At 41.6% G+C, this 16,812-nt stretch overlaps 1 protein-coding gene across 4 annotated transcripts in view; it reads right to left on the reverse strand.

The window, feature by feature from the left end:
• Positions 1-6,811: 6,811 nt before the first annotated feature.
• The window catches only part of RARG (retinoic acid receptor gamma), a 168,290-nt gene continuing 158,289 nt past the window's right edge, over positions 6,812-16,812 (reverse strand). For all 4 annotated transcript variants that reach the window (XM_042452763.1, XM_042452765.1, XM_042452764.1 and 1 more), the window contains 5 exons: positions 16,260-16,420; positions 13,045-13,221; positions 12,334-12,538; positions 10,499-10,657; positions 6,812-9,440 (listed from right to left, as the gene is read on the reverse strand). In XM_042452763.1, coding sequence (XP_042308697.1) covers positions 9,259-9,440; positions 10,499-10,657; positions 12,334-12,538; positions 13,045-13,221; positions 16,260-16,420 — 884 coding nt within the window. In that variant the 3' untranslated portion in view covers positions 6,812-9,258. The remainder of the gene's footprint in view (positions 9,441-10,498; positions 10,658-12,333; positions 12,539-13,044; positions 13,222-16,259; positions 16,421-16,812) is intronic.

The following is a 16,812-nucleotide window of genomic DNA, read 5'->3' on the forward strand; positions in this document are numbered from 1 at the left end:
ATAGTTTTGTTCCAGCTGGATAAAAATAATGTTGTGAAATATATAAATTTTATTTTGTTGTGTTCAGGATTGAACCATCATTTTAAGACATGTGTGCATGTGCGAAATGTTCAATAATGATATACTAAGGATATACAAATGGATGTATGCAAAACGCAATTGCATTCTCTAACATTTTTTATCGTCATTATCACACAACTGTGGAAATATCGATCACTATTGCACTATGCTTTCATTATCTTCCAATAGCGCGATTGTTGTGGAACTGGCCGTAGTGTGATAATCTCCTTAGTGCTCCAGGCAAACATCACTTACCAAATGGCATGGTATTGCCCCTGCACAGAAGCAGATCTGCAGGGGCGCATTAATTTCAATAGGAAAGTCAGCTGTGCTTGCAGCACCATTATGTCTTTTAAAACAGTGAGGTCTAAAAGTATAAACTGCAACTATTTTTTTCACTTCCTTCTAACTGTGTACACTTCAAGAGGTATTTCTGAGCCTGTTAACTTTTTTGTATTCCACAGTATTCACTTTATTCATTCTCCTGAAATGAAGGAAAGCAAAAATATTCCTGGCATTTAATTCACAGGCTTTATAAGGTACTTAATTTTTCAATTATTTTTTACTTTCATCTAGGCTGCATAAACACACTTATAAATATCTTTCTTAAATTAAACGCTTGTTTAAAGCTACCTTCTGCAAACCTGTTCCAGATATGTTGGACTACAGCTGCTGTCACCCCCGGTCACAATGCCACTGCTGATGAGCTGATGGGAAATGTGGGCTGGAACAGATGGCCCTGAAAGGGCGTTTTGAAACCGCTGCTTCTGAAGACAGACTGGGGCTACAGTAAACACATGCCACGTTCCCAATCCACCTTGAACCCAGATGATCTGTTCTTTTTTCGGCCAGGGAAAAGTTGGCTTTGCAGGTCCTGCTGTGGCATGTATACACCACACTCCCAGAACGTCATGAAGCCGCCCATGTCTGGGCAGCCACATAGCTTCAAGCTGGCTTCCTGGTATAATTGGGATGTGGGGCATCTAAACACCATGAGCCAATGATGTGCCGAAGCAGGCTTTTTTGGGCAGTCTGTTCCAGCCCCAAAAATTTTATTTTAAATTTTTATTTATTTTTATTTTGTTCATTTTTAATTAATTGATTTTAATTTAATCTAATTTTATTTTATTAATAGTTATTCTATTTTTCTTTTTATCTAATATTTTTCTTTTTATTTTTAAGTTTTATGTTTCTGTTTTATTATTTCATTTATATTATTTTTCTTTTCATTATTATATTTTATTTTATTTTTTATTTTTATATTATTTTAAATTTAAATTTAATTTAATTTTACTTTATATATCTTATTATATATTTAATTTAATAAATTTTATTTTATTTCATTTTATTTTTTATTTTATTTCTTGCATTTTTCTTTTCCTTTCTTTGATATTAATATTTTATATTATTTACCAGTAGGCCAAGGGTTAAGGTTAACAGATCAAGCTAGATTTGATTTACGCTTCAGAGTAGTATGAAGGAAGAGGGTTTCATTTGGCCTAAGCAGACCAGTTGATGATGGGATGTTTTGAAGAGCTTTCATTCATAGGATCACCATAAAGAAAAGTTGACTTGATGGCAATGAACAGCAACAATGCATTTCACAAGAAAGAGAAAACCATTAGTTGCTAATGTTGCTTCTCTGAAGATGCCAGCCATAGATGCCAGCAAAACGTCAGGAATAAACTCTTCTAGAACATGGCCACATAGCCCGCAAAACCCACAAAAAGTATTAGTTGCTAATGTTTGTGAATTAAGCTGCAGGTGAAAAGGAACATTAAGGGGTAATTGATTGTTGTTCCTCTTTACATTTTGTACCCTGTGTGTGTATATGTACCTTCAAGTTACCTTTCAATTTAAAGCAATCTCATGAATTTCATAGGGTTTTCATAGGCAAGGAATACTCAGAGGTGCTTTTGGAAGTTCCTTCCGTTGAAATATTTTGTAGACCACGTGCCTCTTATTTCTTTTGATATGCTCACCCCACACAGGTGACTGTCTTTTACCAGATGAAGGAAAGTCCAGGTGTAAATTAGATCTGGCAGGCGGTTGTGCTTCCTTTGTCCCATTATTTTAAGCCAGGGATGGGGACAACATGTGGCTCTCTTGATATTGTGGGATTCCAGCTCCTATCAGCCCTAGCAAGGATGACTAATGGTCTGGGATTTACAGGAGCTGTAGTCAAGAGTTCTTCGGAGTGCCATAGATCTTGCTTCCCTATTTCATTTCAAATAAATGTAATGTATGTGCCTTGAAATCACCTACTGGTTTCAGATGATCCCATTAATTTTGTATGGTTTTCTTAAGCAAGGACTACTCAAAAGGTGGAGGGTTTTTTGTTTGTTTCTTTTGTTTTTTGGTTTCTACAGCATGTATTTAGCTGCTAATGTGGCTACAGGAGTAAGAAGAATATTACCAGCAAAGAAGAATCAGACAGAACAGGTGTGCTGGGCTTCAGCTTTCTTCTGGCCACAAATCCAAACTATTTTAACTTTTACCCTTACGCCACGAGTATGGCTTGCAGTGGTGACAGAGATGATTTCATGTTTTTAGCAGTACGCTTTGGGCAGGGAGGGGTTTCTAGAGAAATCAAAAGGTATAGAAAAATTTAAGTATTCACATATGAACACCAGTTTTTCTATTTCTAATGCTCCTGCTCTTGTAGCCTATTTGAGAATGCAATATGTAAGAAGTGTCTCTTCAGGTTGAGGGGAATCAGATAAATGATGCATCCTTTGCCTTTGTAGGATCACTCACACCACCTGCTGGAAAAATACACAACTACAACTGTATTTGCCTGAATTTGTTTCAAATCAGAGGTGCACAACTATGCATGCTATACTGCTCTTGCATTTGCCCCTACTACCAATATCAAACTTGCCACCACAATTGCAGTGGTACTGCATGGTACATGAGGTTGTATGCATATGGATGTTTGCAAACTAGGAGATACAGTGGGCCCTTGCTATCCACTGGGGGTTGGTTCCAGGACTCCCTTTGGATAACAAAAACCATGGATGCTCAAATCCCATTAAATACAATGGCAAAGTCAAACTGTGATCCTTATATAAAATGGCAAAATGATGGTTTGCTTTGTGGAATTTATACACTTAAAATACTTTCAAACTGTGGGTGTTTGAATCCATGGATTTAAAAACCCCATGGATATAGAGGGCTGACTGTCCTCACATACATTCATACAGCGCAGGTAAGATTTGGTGAACTCAGTTTGAATCTCTCCTCTCCTGTTAATTCATGCTATGGCTATAGCTTTCTTCTACCACCAATCCCCTCCCAACTCTTTTCCACAATATATAAATAGTAAGATTCCCTTACGAGTTTGTTGTTTTATACCTTACAAAAATGTGAAGATTAATATATGTGAAATAATTTAAAAGTTTTTTTAAAATACTTTGCCAATGCTTTGTGTTATTACATTTACTCCTTTTATGATTCCCATGTGGAGGGAGGGAAAGATCTCTATAGGATGATTAAGAAAGAATAGTGCAAAACTGAGTACAGCTTTACATTTGCACCATTCTTTTTGAATTACTTGGTATTCTCCAACCATAGTTTTGAACTATCTTGGGGGGGGGGGGGGGGTTCGGGCTATGAGTCCATGTTCTAGAAGAGTTTTTTCCTGATGTTTCACCAGCAGCTCTAGCTGGCAGCTGTTGGCGAAATGTCAAGAAAAAACTCTTCTAGAACATGGACTCATAGCCCAAAAACCCCCACAAAAAACTGGGTGCTGGCCATGAAAGCCTTCAACTTCATGTTTTGAACTATATTTCCCAGTGGCACAGTGGCAAATTCTGATGTGCAGAAGCTCATCATAATCCTGTGCATCCAAAAGCAACCACTCAACATGACTATAATCCTATGTATAATTTATCTGGGAGCAGTACTTACCTCTGTCTGTTAAAACATACTGAGCTCTAGCAAAAGATTCCACACTAAATGAAATGTAACCTTTAACCTTGGATGTGTATGTGAGTTAAATTTTAGACTCCTTGAATGAACAGATCTATAAAATACAAGAATCCACCCTTTCTTATTTCTTCTTTGCTTCCTCATTCTTCTAATGTCTTACAAAATATATACTTGGCCCTCCACTTCTGCAGATTTGATTATTTGTGGTTTTGATTAATATGTTCTCTAATCTCTAAGTCCTCCAGCACAATTCTATTGGAAGTTTACCATAGAGCTGTGTTGGAGAACCGAGACGTTCCTAGAGAAAACACTTCTCTAGGCATCTGTAGGTCCTCCAGCATGGTTTTATGATCAACGTCTGGCAGATGTTGACCATAGAATTACACTAGAGGACCTGGAAATTCCTACAGAGGTGTTCTCTTGGGTAGTGTTTTTTTATTTGTGGTTTTTCCACATCCATGGGGGTCCTGTGCCCTAATCCCAGCAAATGTGGAGGGACCACTGTATAGCAAAACTTAAAAGCATCATTATAATTTCATCTCATTTGGCAGACTGAGGAAAACTCTTTGGTTTCCCTGTTGCTCTAGCAGGTGACAGACTGCTTCTGCTCTAAAGGCAAATTCTCAGAACTGTGCTCCTCCTCCACAACTGACAATTCCCATTATCCTCAGGTATCACGTGCAAGACAGGGATAATGGAAACGATAGTTCAATCCCACCCCCACACCCCACCAACAACTAGTAGATTGGGATAGGATGAGATATAAACTTCAAACCAAGGACCAGGATGCTATATGACAATAAAAATAACATAATTCAAGACCAGGAAGGAATAAAAAGATGATGGATGCAATACACAGAAGAGTTATATAAAAGATGATACAGTAACATGAAGGACATATAGAACGAAGAGCTATATGAAGATGAACCCCAAATTCTAAAAACTGAGGTGGAAGCTGCAATAAAGGAAATGGCAAAAAACAAGACTCCAGGAAAAGATGATATTCCAATAGAACTGCTGAATCCACATTGAAAGAGTTAACTCTAGTACTAACCAACATATGTCAACAGATATGGAAAATAAAATGATGGCCAACAGATTGGAAGTGATCAATATACATCCCCATCCACAAAAAAGGAGACACAAGAGACTGCAGCAACTATAGGACCATAGCACTAATCTCCCATGCAAGCAAAATCATGCTCAAAATTCTGTAGCATAGGCTCCAACCATACATGGAGAGAGAAATCCCAAAGGTCCAAGTAGGGTTAGGAAAGGAAGAGGCACCAGGGATCACACTGCAAATATACGATGGCTAACGGAGCGTAGCAGAGACTACCAAAAGAAAACCAGCATGTGCTTTGTAGACTATAGCAAAGCCTTTGACTGCATAGATCATGAAAGGCTATGGAACGCCCTTAAAGACATGGGAATTCCAACACATCTGATAGTCCTGATGATGAATCTTTACTCATGACAAGAGATTATTGTCAGAAACAGAACAAAGAGAAACAGAATGGTTCCCAATTGGCAAAAGAGTCAAACAAGGCTGCATCCTATCACCCTACCTATTCAACTTATATGCAGAACATATTGTAAGAAAAGCAGGCTTCGACATGGAAGAGGAAGAAATATCAACAATCTGAGATATGCTGACAACACCATAATACTAGCAGAGAACCTCACAGACCTAGAACAACTACTAAGGAAGATCAAAGAAGGAAGTGCAAAGGCAGGCTTACTGTTGATCATAAAGAAAACAAAAATAATGACCACAGAAAACTTACACACATTCAAAGCAGACAACGAGGAAATAGAAACAGTAAGAGTTCTCATATCTGGAATCAAACATTTATCAGAACGGGGATGCAGCCAGGAAATCAGAAGAAGATTAAGAATGGGGAGGATGGCTATGAAAGAACTAGAAAAGATCCTAAAATGCAAAGACATACAACTCAGCATAAAAATAAAAATCATACAAGCCATTGTATGCCCTATTACCATGTATGGATGTGAGAAGCTGGACAGTCAAGAAAGATGATAGGAGGAAAATCAATTCATTTGAGATGTGGTTCTGGAGTGCTGAGAATTCCATGGACAGCCAAAAGGACAAACAGATGGGTCCTAGAGCAGATCAAGCCAGAAATGTCCCAAGAAGCCAAGATGACAAGACTTAGACTGTCATACTTTGGACACATCATGAGAAGGCACGAATTGTTGGAAAAGACAATAATGTTAGGAAAGGTGGAAGGATGTAGAAAGAGAGGAAGGCCACAGATGGACTTCATTAAAGAGACCACAAATATGAGTTTACAGGAGTTGGGCAGAGCAGTAGAGGACAGGGGGGCCTGGAGATGTCTCATCCATAGGGTTGCCTATGAGTCGACATTGACGCGAAGGCAGTTAACAACAACGATCACTTGGAAAGGGCAACATACACAGCAATATAGATTAGAACAAAACTGATAGTAAAAATAAGCTGATAGTATAATCCAGCACAGACAAGAACTCAATTCAGTGTATATGTATATGCCTTCAAGTTGCCTATCAATTTATAGCAACCCCATGAATTTCATAGGGTTTTCTTAGGCAAGGTTTATTCAAGAGGTGATTTGCCATCACCTTCCTCTGAACTATATGGGGGCTAATCTATGAAAGGCCCCTCTGGGATTGGCATGTGCCTCATTGGCTGGGGATGATGGTAGGGATAGTTCAAAATATCTGGTGGCTTCCTGCTCATGAATTCTTAATTACTTCCATGTGAAAACAATGTGTGTACCAGCAGAGAGACAAATAGACTTACCCCAAAAGTGTTTCAGTTTCCATGACTTTATTTTGCAAAAATAGAAAAGCCCCCTCTTCTGCGGCACAGCTGGGAGCGCAGGGGAGGAGAGATCACTCTAAAATACCATGGAACATTTGTCTGTAAACATCACAGAAGGGCTTTACCCTCTTTTTCATCCTGCACCTTCCCCCTCCCCAGCAAACAGACACTGTTTTTAAGGCCTAAGGTATTTACTTATTTCAATATGGCAGCTTTAAAACATCTGGGGGAGAAACTGAACTAGTTCAGCAGAGCTCCTGTTCCTTGGGGTACAGTTTCCCACCATGACCTACTTCCCTTGGAGGAAGAGGCCCACCATGCTCCCCATTCCCTGGCGTCAACAAAGGCAAAGGAAGAAACCCTCCCAGTTGTCTGCAAGACATTGTGTCATCATTGAGGGAGTACCCTAGCTCTCTTCCAACTGAGTGCCTTTTGGATGGTTCTACTGGGCCTTAGTGTGAGAGCTTAGGAATCATGGCCAGCACAACCTTCAGCTCTCACCCTAAGGCCCAGCAGAAGCATCCAAAAGGCACCCAGTTGGAAGAGAGCCAGGGAGCATCCCCAATGAGGACACAAAGTCCTGCAAACAAAGGGGCTGCCCAGGCTGCCTGCTTTCCTTCCCTGCTTAAGATTCAGCAGGAGGAGATGGAATAGCAACTGCTCTTGGTGAAACATCAGCAAAGGGCAATGATGTGAGGACAGATCCATCCCCTTGTAGTGTCCGGGTTTCATTCATTTCATATTACTCGAAACAGAGTGAAACCACCAAGTCTTTCAGCCAGACCTCTGTCCTCTAGCAATAAGAAAGAGCATTGGCTTTTCTCTTTATTTGGTCCACTGGAGATGCAGTGATGGAGCAAAGCACGTCTCCTTATTTATTTATTGGTGGTGGGCAGGGAGGAGAAAGATTGAAGAGTAGATGGGAAGCTGAACCAACTCCCTACTGCGTAATTAGTCCCCCTTTCCCCCTCCATCAAAGTGCTGGAGAAGCAGAGTTAAAGACCAGTTGAGGAAGCCATGCTCCAATGCCACACCCTCTATACAGCTTTTGTGGAGGATACTGTAGTTGGCTTCTCATTGTGTGGGGTGTTCCAAGGGAGACCCCCTGTAGCACAGCACTGTAAAATTAAGTCTGCCACTCTGCACTCCTAACCTCCACCATATTCTCAATATCTTTGGTTTCTAGTGTCCTTTGGGGTCTGTCTCCCAGAATTCTTAGCACCAGGGTCAAAAGCATCCCAAGCAAAACAGATACAGTGTTTCCCCCCACCCCAACCTGATACCCCTTTTGCCTTGGGAATGGGGGAGCAGTGAAAGGACCACCAGCCCCACTCCACCTCAAAACCCCACTATGGGATTGATCTTTGCCTCAAACAATACAACATTAGCAATTTATACAGCTTAAACAAAAACAAAAACCCTTTCCCCCCACCCTCAAAATGCACCTTCCTCTCTCACACACATTTCCCCTTCTCTCTCTCTCCCAATCTCTCTCTCTCTCACTCACTCACACACACACACACACAAATCCACATCCCATTGGAATCCATAAGAGATGGATATTAACCCCACAGGCACCCAAAGCCCACCAACAGGGATGTGCTGTGTTGGAAGTCCTCCTGACTTCACTCTCCCCATAACCCCATGGTCATTGGTCCAAGTTCCCCAGGTGTGCATTGGGTTCGTGGTGGGGTACGCTGGTGGTGTTGGCAGATGAAGGGCATCCCTCTCGTCTTCAGAAATGTGAATAAATAGTATCCCAGATGCTTGGAGTTCTTGGCTTGGGAGGTGGAAGGGTAGAGCTGACCTCCAGACAGGGCAGGAGGTATGAACCATTGCAAGAGGGCCCAGATGTGTTGCAGCTCTTGAGCCCTCTATCAGCTCTTGAGGTGCCCCTCTCCCTTTTTCCCCCTCAGGGATGAGAAGTCCAGGGGAATTGCACATTTGGAGCTTAGCCCATTTCAAAAGGAAGGGTTCTCAGAGTCTTAAGCCCCTTGGGGACTTGTCATGTCCTAAATATTTGGCTTGAGACACCCCGACTCAGTCGGACAGGCAATCAGGCAGACTTTGGCAAAGCTTCAGGGTTTGGGAGGGACGGAGGCAAAGGCTTCAGAAAATATGTCCAAGGCCCCATACAGAAAAATGGGTTAAGGCAAGAGGCATACAGCCACCTCTCCCCACATGTCAACAAACATAGTAGAGAGGGGAACATGGCACCTCCTAGTTGGTCTTGCATGTTGCCATTACACCTAGCTCTGGCGGATGGACCAGGAGCAGGAAAGGCAAGCATTTTTTAATATATATATATATATATATTTTAAAAAGAGTCCTGGAGAAAAGAGGCAGTGGGAAGAATGGAGGATATACAATGTAAAAGGGGTTCCATTCCCCTCCCCATCACCCCAATGGCCTTTCCCCACTTAGATTCTGTGTCTCTGGAGACGCTAGGGGGCCACCTCTTGGCTCTTGGTGTCAGCTGGACTCTCCTCGGTGTTGGGGGGTTCGGCTAATGGTGGGGGCTGTGACAGCTCATCTTCAAACATCTCAGGATTCTCCAGCATTTCTCGGATGAGTGGTGGCATGGGGCCAGGGATTTCCATCTTCAGTGTGATGGCTCGTTCAGCACCTGTTGCACCAGGGGAGATGAAGGCAAAGGTAGTCATCAGGAGTTGTGAGTTACCCAAGCAGGAAAGCACACAAGAACAGCTGTGCTGCAGGCTTCATTAAGAGCCAGCTCAGGGACAGTGCTGCAAGCACATGACAGGAGCCTTTGCACTGAATCCAGGAGAATGCAGAGGCGGGGGGGGGGGGGGGGGGCACATGGCCTATGGATCACATGCAGCCTCTCCAAGCCATCATTTCTGTGGCCACCAGAAACATTCCCATCCTTCCTCCTGCATCTCCACAAAAAACAGTGCAGTTCCAGTGGGAAACTTGGTGTGTGCAGGGCCATTGGTTCTAATTAAGCACATTGTGAGGTGTGCCTGTTTAGAAAACATTGGCTAGAATTCACTGTCATAATTACAGATGCATGATTTAGAGTTACCAATTTGTAACATTGGTATCCATAATCTCTATGTATTCACAATCATGGCACTATTGTCACAATTGTAAAAGTACACCCAATCCCATGTTACAGGTCACCTGATGCTGCAAGAAATGGAGGTCTGCTGTCCTATCAATCCAAGCACAACATAATGACATTTCCAACCCCTTCCTTCCAGTGACCTTCAGTGCAAGGAGACATTGTGACAGCAATCCTACTTTCAATTGTCACACTGGAGAACAATGGATGAGGGGGAGCATCAGTATGCTGTATCCTGCTCAACAGAATGGGCCTCCATTAATAGAAGCATTTGCTGTTTGGTAAAGCAGAACTGAGGGGGTCAGGTTGGACCAGGAACCTGATCTAGGATCAGACTTAATTTCACTGATAAGCTCCAACACCTCCCATGGGAGTGATGGATTTCAGACACAAAAGCCACTACAAATGATTCAACGTTTTAATTTTAGAAGCTTGGATAGATTCAGACTGATCTTTATCACTGGATGGCCATTAGGGCTTCCTCCACAGGATGTCAGGTGCTCAGAGAAAATGGCATACATCGACCTCATGAGCATAATGCTCAATAAACCTGCCTGCATGCCTGTCTGTGGAAATTGCCTCAACAACTTTGTGCTCACCTTTGGTGCTGATTCCTCGCAGGTCAGTGATTTTCATCAGCATGCGAGGGAACATGTAAGGCTTGTTGGGCCGACGTCGACGAGCATAGATCTTCAATGCTTCTAGTAATGGCTCCTGCAGCTTGTCCACTTTTTCTGGCTCTTCTAGGTCCATTCGATCTGTGGAGAAGAGAAAGCCATGGAGCACTGCTTGTCAGTTGGTTTGTGTTTGTTCTGCTGCTTTTGTAGGATGCCTTCATTCTTTCAAAGAAATGTGGGGTAGGAAATGTAAAAAAAAATAAAAAACCATATCCTTTCACCAGAAGTAACTTACAGCATCATAGAGATTGGCGGTGGCATCACTAAAGTTGGCATCACCCAGTGCAGTAACTCACGGTGCCACCCCACCACACACATTGACCTCCTCCCATACCATACTTTATAAAATCCTTCATAATGTTTTTTGTACTAATGTTACTTATAAATCATAATTCCCAGATACCACTGAGTGTAATAGCAATAGAATCATAGAATAATAGAGTTGGAAGAGACCACAAGGGCCATCCAATCCAACTCCCTGCCATGCAGGAAATCTAAATCAAAGCATACCCGACAGATGGCCATCCAGCCTCTGTTTAATGACCTCCAAGGAGGGAGATTCCACCACTCTCTGAAGGAGTGTGTTCCACTGTCGGACAGCCCTTACTGTCGGGAAGTTCCTCCTAATGATGAGGTGGAATCTCTTTTCCTGTAGCTTGCATCCATTGCTCTGGGTCCTAGTTGCTGGAGCAGCAGAAAACAAGCTTGCTCCCTCCTCAATATGACATCCCTTCAAATATTTAAACAGGCTATCATATCACGTCTTAGCCTTCTCTTCTCCAGGCTAAACATCCCCAGCTCCCTAAGTCGTTCCTCATAGGGCATGGTTTCCAGACCCTTCACCATTTTGGTCACCCTCCTCTGGACATGATCCAGCTTGTCAACATTCTTTTTAAACTGTGGTGCCCAGAACTGGACACAATATTCCAGGTAGGGCCTGAGCAGAGCAGAATAGTGTCACTATTACTTCCCTTGATCTAGACACTATACTTCTATTGATGCAGCCTAAAATTGCATTGGCCTTGTTAGCTGCCACACAAACAACTAGCAAAATTAAAATTATACCTTCTCTCCTCTCTTTCTACTGTAGCATATAGCACAGAAATTCTTAAGCTACATGATGTGAGTGATGAGCAGAGCCCCCCCCCCAATTTGCCATAGCAATAGAAATAGCAAGTACATTTCTATACTCCTTATCAGTGCACTTAAGCACTCCCCTAAGCGGTTTACAAAGTGTAAGCTAATTGCCCCCAAAAATTGAGATACTTATTTTAGTGACCTTGAAAGGATGCAAGCCTGAGTCAAGCTTCAGCCCTTGTCTGGTATTGAACTCGCAACCTACACCATATTTCTGCCCATTGGCTACAATGGTTCCCTTCTTTCTTGGAAACTCTTCAGAGAGCAGCAGCCAATATTGTAGCTAGAGGTTGGACCTCTTACACCACTTCTGAATAGCACTGATCTTAGAGCAGTTTTTCCCCACCTTCTGGAAGTGCTACACTGTAATTCCCATCCTCCTCAAGCATGACTGGACCTAAGGGATATGGGAGTTGTCTAATACTTCTTGCCTACACCTTGGCAAAAGAAAGTAGCCATAGCCATCACACTTACCTGCTTCCAGAAACAGCCCCATAAATTATGCTTGCAAAGCACTCTGTCTGCAACGATCAGAGACCTATTCTCAAAGAGATAATGTTGTGACCTTTATCTCCAGCTAAACATAAAGGTTGCAGAGTGTGCAACAAGGTCAGCATTACCTCCGCAGATGAGGCAGATTGCACTGAGCAGGCCTGTTTCGGTATCATCCATCTCAAGAGGCAGCAATTGCCCAGCAAAGGCAAAGACCAAGTCTGTGAGGGGCCCAAATCCAGCATTGTGCATCTGTGTGCGGTTCAGGGTAAGCCCATCTGAGAAAGTCATAGTGTCCTGCTCTGGAGTGTAGCGAGTGCAAATACGGAGCATCTGGGGATGGGAGGGATAGAGAAAATGGTCAAAAAGGGTGTTGTGGGAGGAGACAGATTTACTGAAAGTGGGCCTGCATGAAAGGCTGCATCATGTGCTCTGTGACTTTGCATAGAGACAGGAGCTAGTACCCAAATTACAGCCTTTCAATTATGTTCTGCCATTTAACCCTACCACAGTAGTCTTGGAAGAATTTGGAAAATGGCTGGTGAAACATCAGCAGCCAAGCAGCAGAAATGAAATGGCAAAGGATGAGGCTTTGCAACTCCTTGTCTGGCTCTCCCGCCACCCCACACTTTTCAAGTCTATGCATAGACTTGACATTTTGGAAAAATCAAGTTCCTTGGATTCTATTTTTATTTCTGTAACTGCTGTTTAGGTTTCAGAGTCCACAACAGCCCCTTGTAAATGCAAATCTCTACCCACATCCCCAACAGGTGTATACAGGCATCCCACCCCACTTTTCATCCCCAGCACCAACTGGCTGCTGCAGCTCAGTCCCTCACCAGGATGTCAAGGCAGGCTGCCTTGAGCAAGGTGATTTGGTCAGCAATACTGAGGCTGGTGAACCCTGGCAGACGCTTGGCAAATTCCACAATCTTGATGATGCACTTGGTGGCCAGTTCACTGAATTTGTCCCATAGCCCCAGGTCCAGCTGCACCCTGTGATCCGCACTAGAGTTCTGGATGGGATGCAGAAAGGATAAGATATCAGGTACAATTGCTGCTACTCTCACATCATCATCCTTCTCACTTTATGCATGTGAGCACATGCACCCCATTAGAGAGGGACCAAAGGGTGTTGCTGCATTGCCTGCCTCCCACCAGCAGTCACCCCCCCCCTTTTTTTTGGTCCCTTACAGTAAAGCTGCTGGTTGTGGCTGGTGCCAGGAGTAAAACTAGACAGTAGTCTTTAAAGCTAGATTCTGCAATGCCATCAGAAATGTTTTCTGTTGGGAAAGATAGATTTAAAAAAACTGGAGAGTAAACATGGATCACTTCTTCAATGTAAGATAACAGCAGCAAGAATATTGTTTGCTCAAATCTAGAAATGGACTGAAGCACTGATGATGGAAAAATGAGTTGTTAAGGTGTCTGAGTCAGCTAAAATGGCCAAAATAATGTGAGTTTTCAAGGATAAGTCAATTGAAGACTTTTTGAAAGATTGTAAAACGTTTATGGACATTTTGAGCAATAAGAAATCTAGTGATGTAATAATCTGTGGCTATGGTTATTAGTAATTTTAGTAGGCTTATTTGGTTGGATCTGTTATGGTAGAATAATAGTTTTTATTTTTCTTTGCACTATAGTCAGGATTGGCATGCTCTGCTGTATATTAGTTTATCTCAGGTCTTTTTTGCTTTTTCACTCTTCTCTCCTCCCCCCCACTCTTTCTTTTATTTCTTCCCCTTTTCCTTATCTTCTTCTCTTGTTTCTCCTTTTTTCTGCTTTGGTTTCCTTATCTTTGATTGTATATTTTTTTTATTGTTTTTATCTTTTTCACATGTACAATATTATATACAAATTAACATCACCAATTCATTTCTTATAAACTGTACATACATTCCTCTCCCGATGAACTTCCGTTCTAACTTCTATTCCCTTCTTCCCAATCTCCTTCCCTTTCGCTTACACAAATAACAAAATATTAACCATTATCCATTTGTGTTTTCCTCATATGTTCTTACATTTTTTTCCCACCTAAGTTATTCAAATACATTGTTAAGGGTTGCCATTCCCTTTCCCAATAGTCTGTTGATTTTTTTCTATTCCACACCGTTATTTTATCCAATTCTCTCACTTCCACTATTTTTTGATTGTATATTATTTGGATGGTAAATTACATTGTGTATTAAAATTATTTTAAAAATCAGTTTAAAACTGGTCAGTAGTCTTTAAACTTTCCATTTATTAGTTCCACCTCTGAAATGTGCAATCCATTATCATTATCATTACTACTACTACTACTGTGTATAGATATCTTTATCCTCTCTTAGTACTATTTTCTCCCCTCCTTCCCATTTTCTCTATCCATCTTTGTCTTAAAAAAAACAAACACACCCTCCTAAATAACCAGAAGCACAAAATAGTGATGGTACTACAGGTGCAGCTCACTTTCAGTGAGAACATGGCTATCTAGACATCTCAGGGTACCAGCTGAAAACCTAGACATCAAGATACGCACACATCCCAAGGAAAGTATTGATTCAAAGTAAGTCCACACAACCCATTTTGATAAAATGGTTTAATATGTGTCTCTAACAGCCTGTATGGCTTCAATTTGATACTATGTTCTGCCACTTTCCCTGGTGTCTTAATGGGAAAAGCTGGTACCCTTGGACAGTAAGCTTTATTTTACTATTTTTAAAATTACATTTAGCCTCACATTTCCTCCAGTGAGCTCAACTTGACATATGCAGGTCCTCCACCCACTTTATTCTAACATCAGCCCTACAAGAAAGGTCAGACTCAGGATGTCCTCAGCCAGAATATAATGTTCTATTACATCTCAGTGGCTTAACATGCTGCCCCTTGAAACAATCATTACGCAGAACAAGGGTGAGAATCATGAAGCCCCCAGATGTTGTTGGGACTGCAAAGCCCTGCACCACTAGCCAGCATAGCCAATATCAAGGAATGCTAGGAATTGCAACCCTACAACATCTACAGAGTCATACAATTAAGAGATAGGGTTATCTTTTTTAGTTCTCCCAATTTGAACTCTGGCTCTGCCTTCATTAAAGTTTTCAACTTTTAAACCATTTTTTTAAAATTGCAGGGTACTTGATTTTATATAACTGGAGAGAAAGAAAAACCATTTTACCTCAAATGGAAAGAATAAACCAGAGAATATAATGCAAAGTCAGTGCAATGACAAAATTCATAAAGCACATAACACATGAACAGTGACTACATTCAGAGATAATGCTCAAACCACTATTAGGGCTGTATCTACACTGCACAACTAATGCAGTTTGACACCAATTTAACTGCCATGACCCAATGCTATAGAATTCTGGGATTTGTAGTACTGTGAGATATTAAGCCTTTGCTTCCAGAGAGCTCTCGTGCCACAGCAAACTACAAACGGCAAACTACAAATCCCAGGATAGCATAGGATGGAGCTATGACAGTGAAGGTGATGTCAAACTGTCCTAATGCTTCAGTATAGCAGCATTTTTAATGTTAGGAGAAGTCCAGCCTCCCCTCAGTTTGTATGTTTCTCTAACTCCCGCCTCTGGCTGCAAGGCATTATAAACTTTCATTTCCATTTTAGACCAAACAATATAGACAAAGCTTGAAAAGATATTCTAAAAAGCAGTAAGATTCTATTACCTTTTGCAGTATTTTAGAAAATAATTTTTTGCCACTACTCATTACGAGTAAAAGTTAAGTCAGTACATTGTCCTTTTCTGTGTTACAGTTTTAAAAAGGTTTAGGGTTGGTAACGAAACAACATTAAACTTGGAAAGTTATTGCCACAATGCTTCTAAAAACGTCCTTTAACAGTAACTTTTAAAAGGAACTAGAAAACATTGTTTGTGACACCCATAATGTAACTCTGCTCCCACATGGTAGTGAAGTTATTTTATAGGTATAACAAGTACCTGTTGTTAAGTGTAGTTCAAAAATATTGAAAACGGGTAACTTTACCAAGCTCAGCTCTTATTATTTTCCATAGGGATTACATATAAACCAGGGAAAGTGCATGCCCCCTTACCGTGGTGTATTTGCCTAATTGGCAGAGGGAAGGGAAGGTCTCCTGATGAGCTTTGCTGACCTTCTGAATGAGCTCTTCTAGCTCAGGTGTCATTTCATAGCTATCCACCACCACCTCCTCTTTCACATCTTTTTTCTTCTTGTTGCGATCATTCCTTACAGCTGAAAGCAGAGAGGGGCAAAGTGAGGGGAAAGAGCTGTGACAGGACCCTGGAACCCGACTGGCAACCTCTTCTGTCCCTGATCATATCAACACTTTAAAAAGAAGTCCAGGGATTCAATTTCCACTATAAGGAAAAGTTAAGGAATGGCTACAGAAATTGGGCTACCAGCAGCTATGGAAAGCACTGGGGTGGGTCTGGAAGGTCAGAACTTGAAGAAAAACCATTTTAGCCATGGCTGGCTGGCTGGCTCTGAAAATTTTAGTCTAAAAATTGTAACTTTTTCAAGTTCTGGCCTCTGTAGGCAGAGATAAGAAAGTGGGTGAATCACCACTAAATGGGATTTAGTAGTCCCTTTGACATCAGGTCAAAGTTATTCTCCATCTAACCCAG

Source organism: Sceloporus undulatus, chromosome 2 (genome assembly GCF_019175285.1).
Source record: "Sceloporus undulatus isolate JIND9_A2432 ecotype Alabama chromosome 2, SceUnd_v1.1, whole genome shotgun sequence".
NCBI classification, from domain to species: domain Eukaryota; kingdom Metazoa; phylum Chordata; class Lepidosauria; order Squamata; family Phrynosomatidae; genus Sceloporus; species Sceloporus undulatus.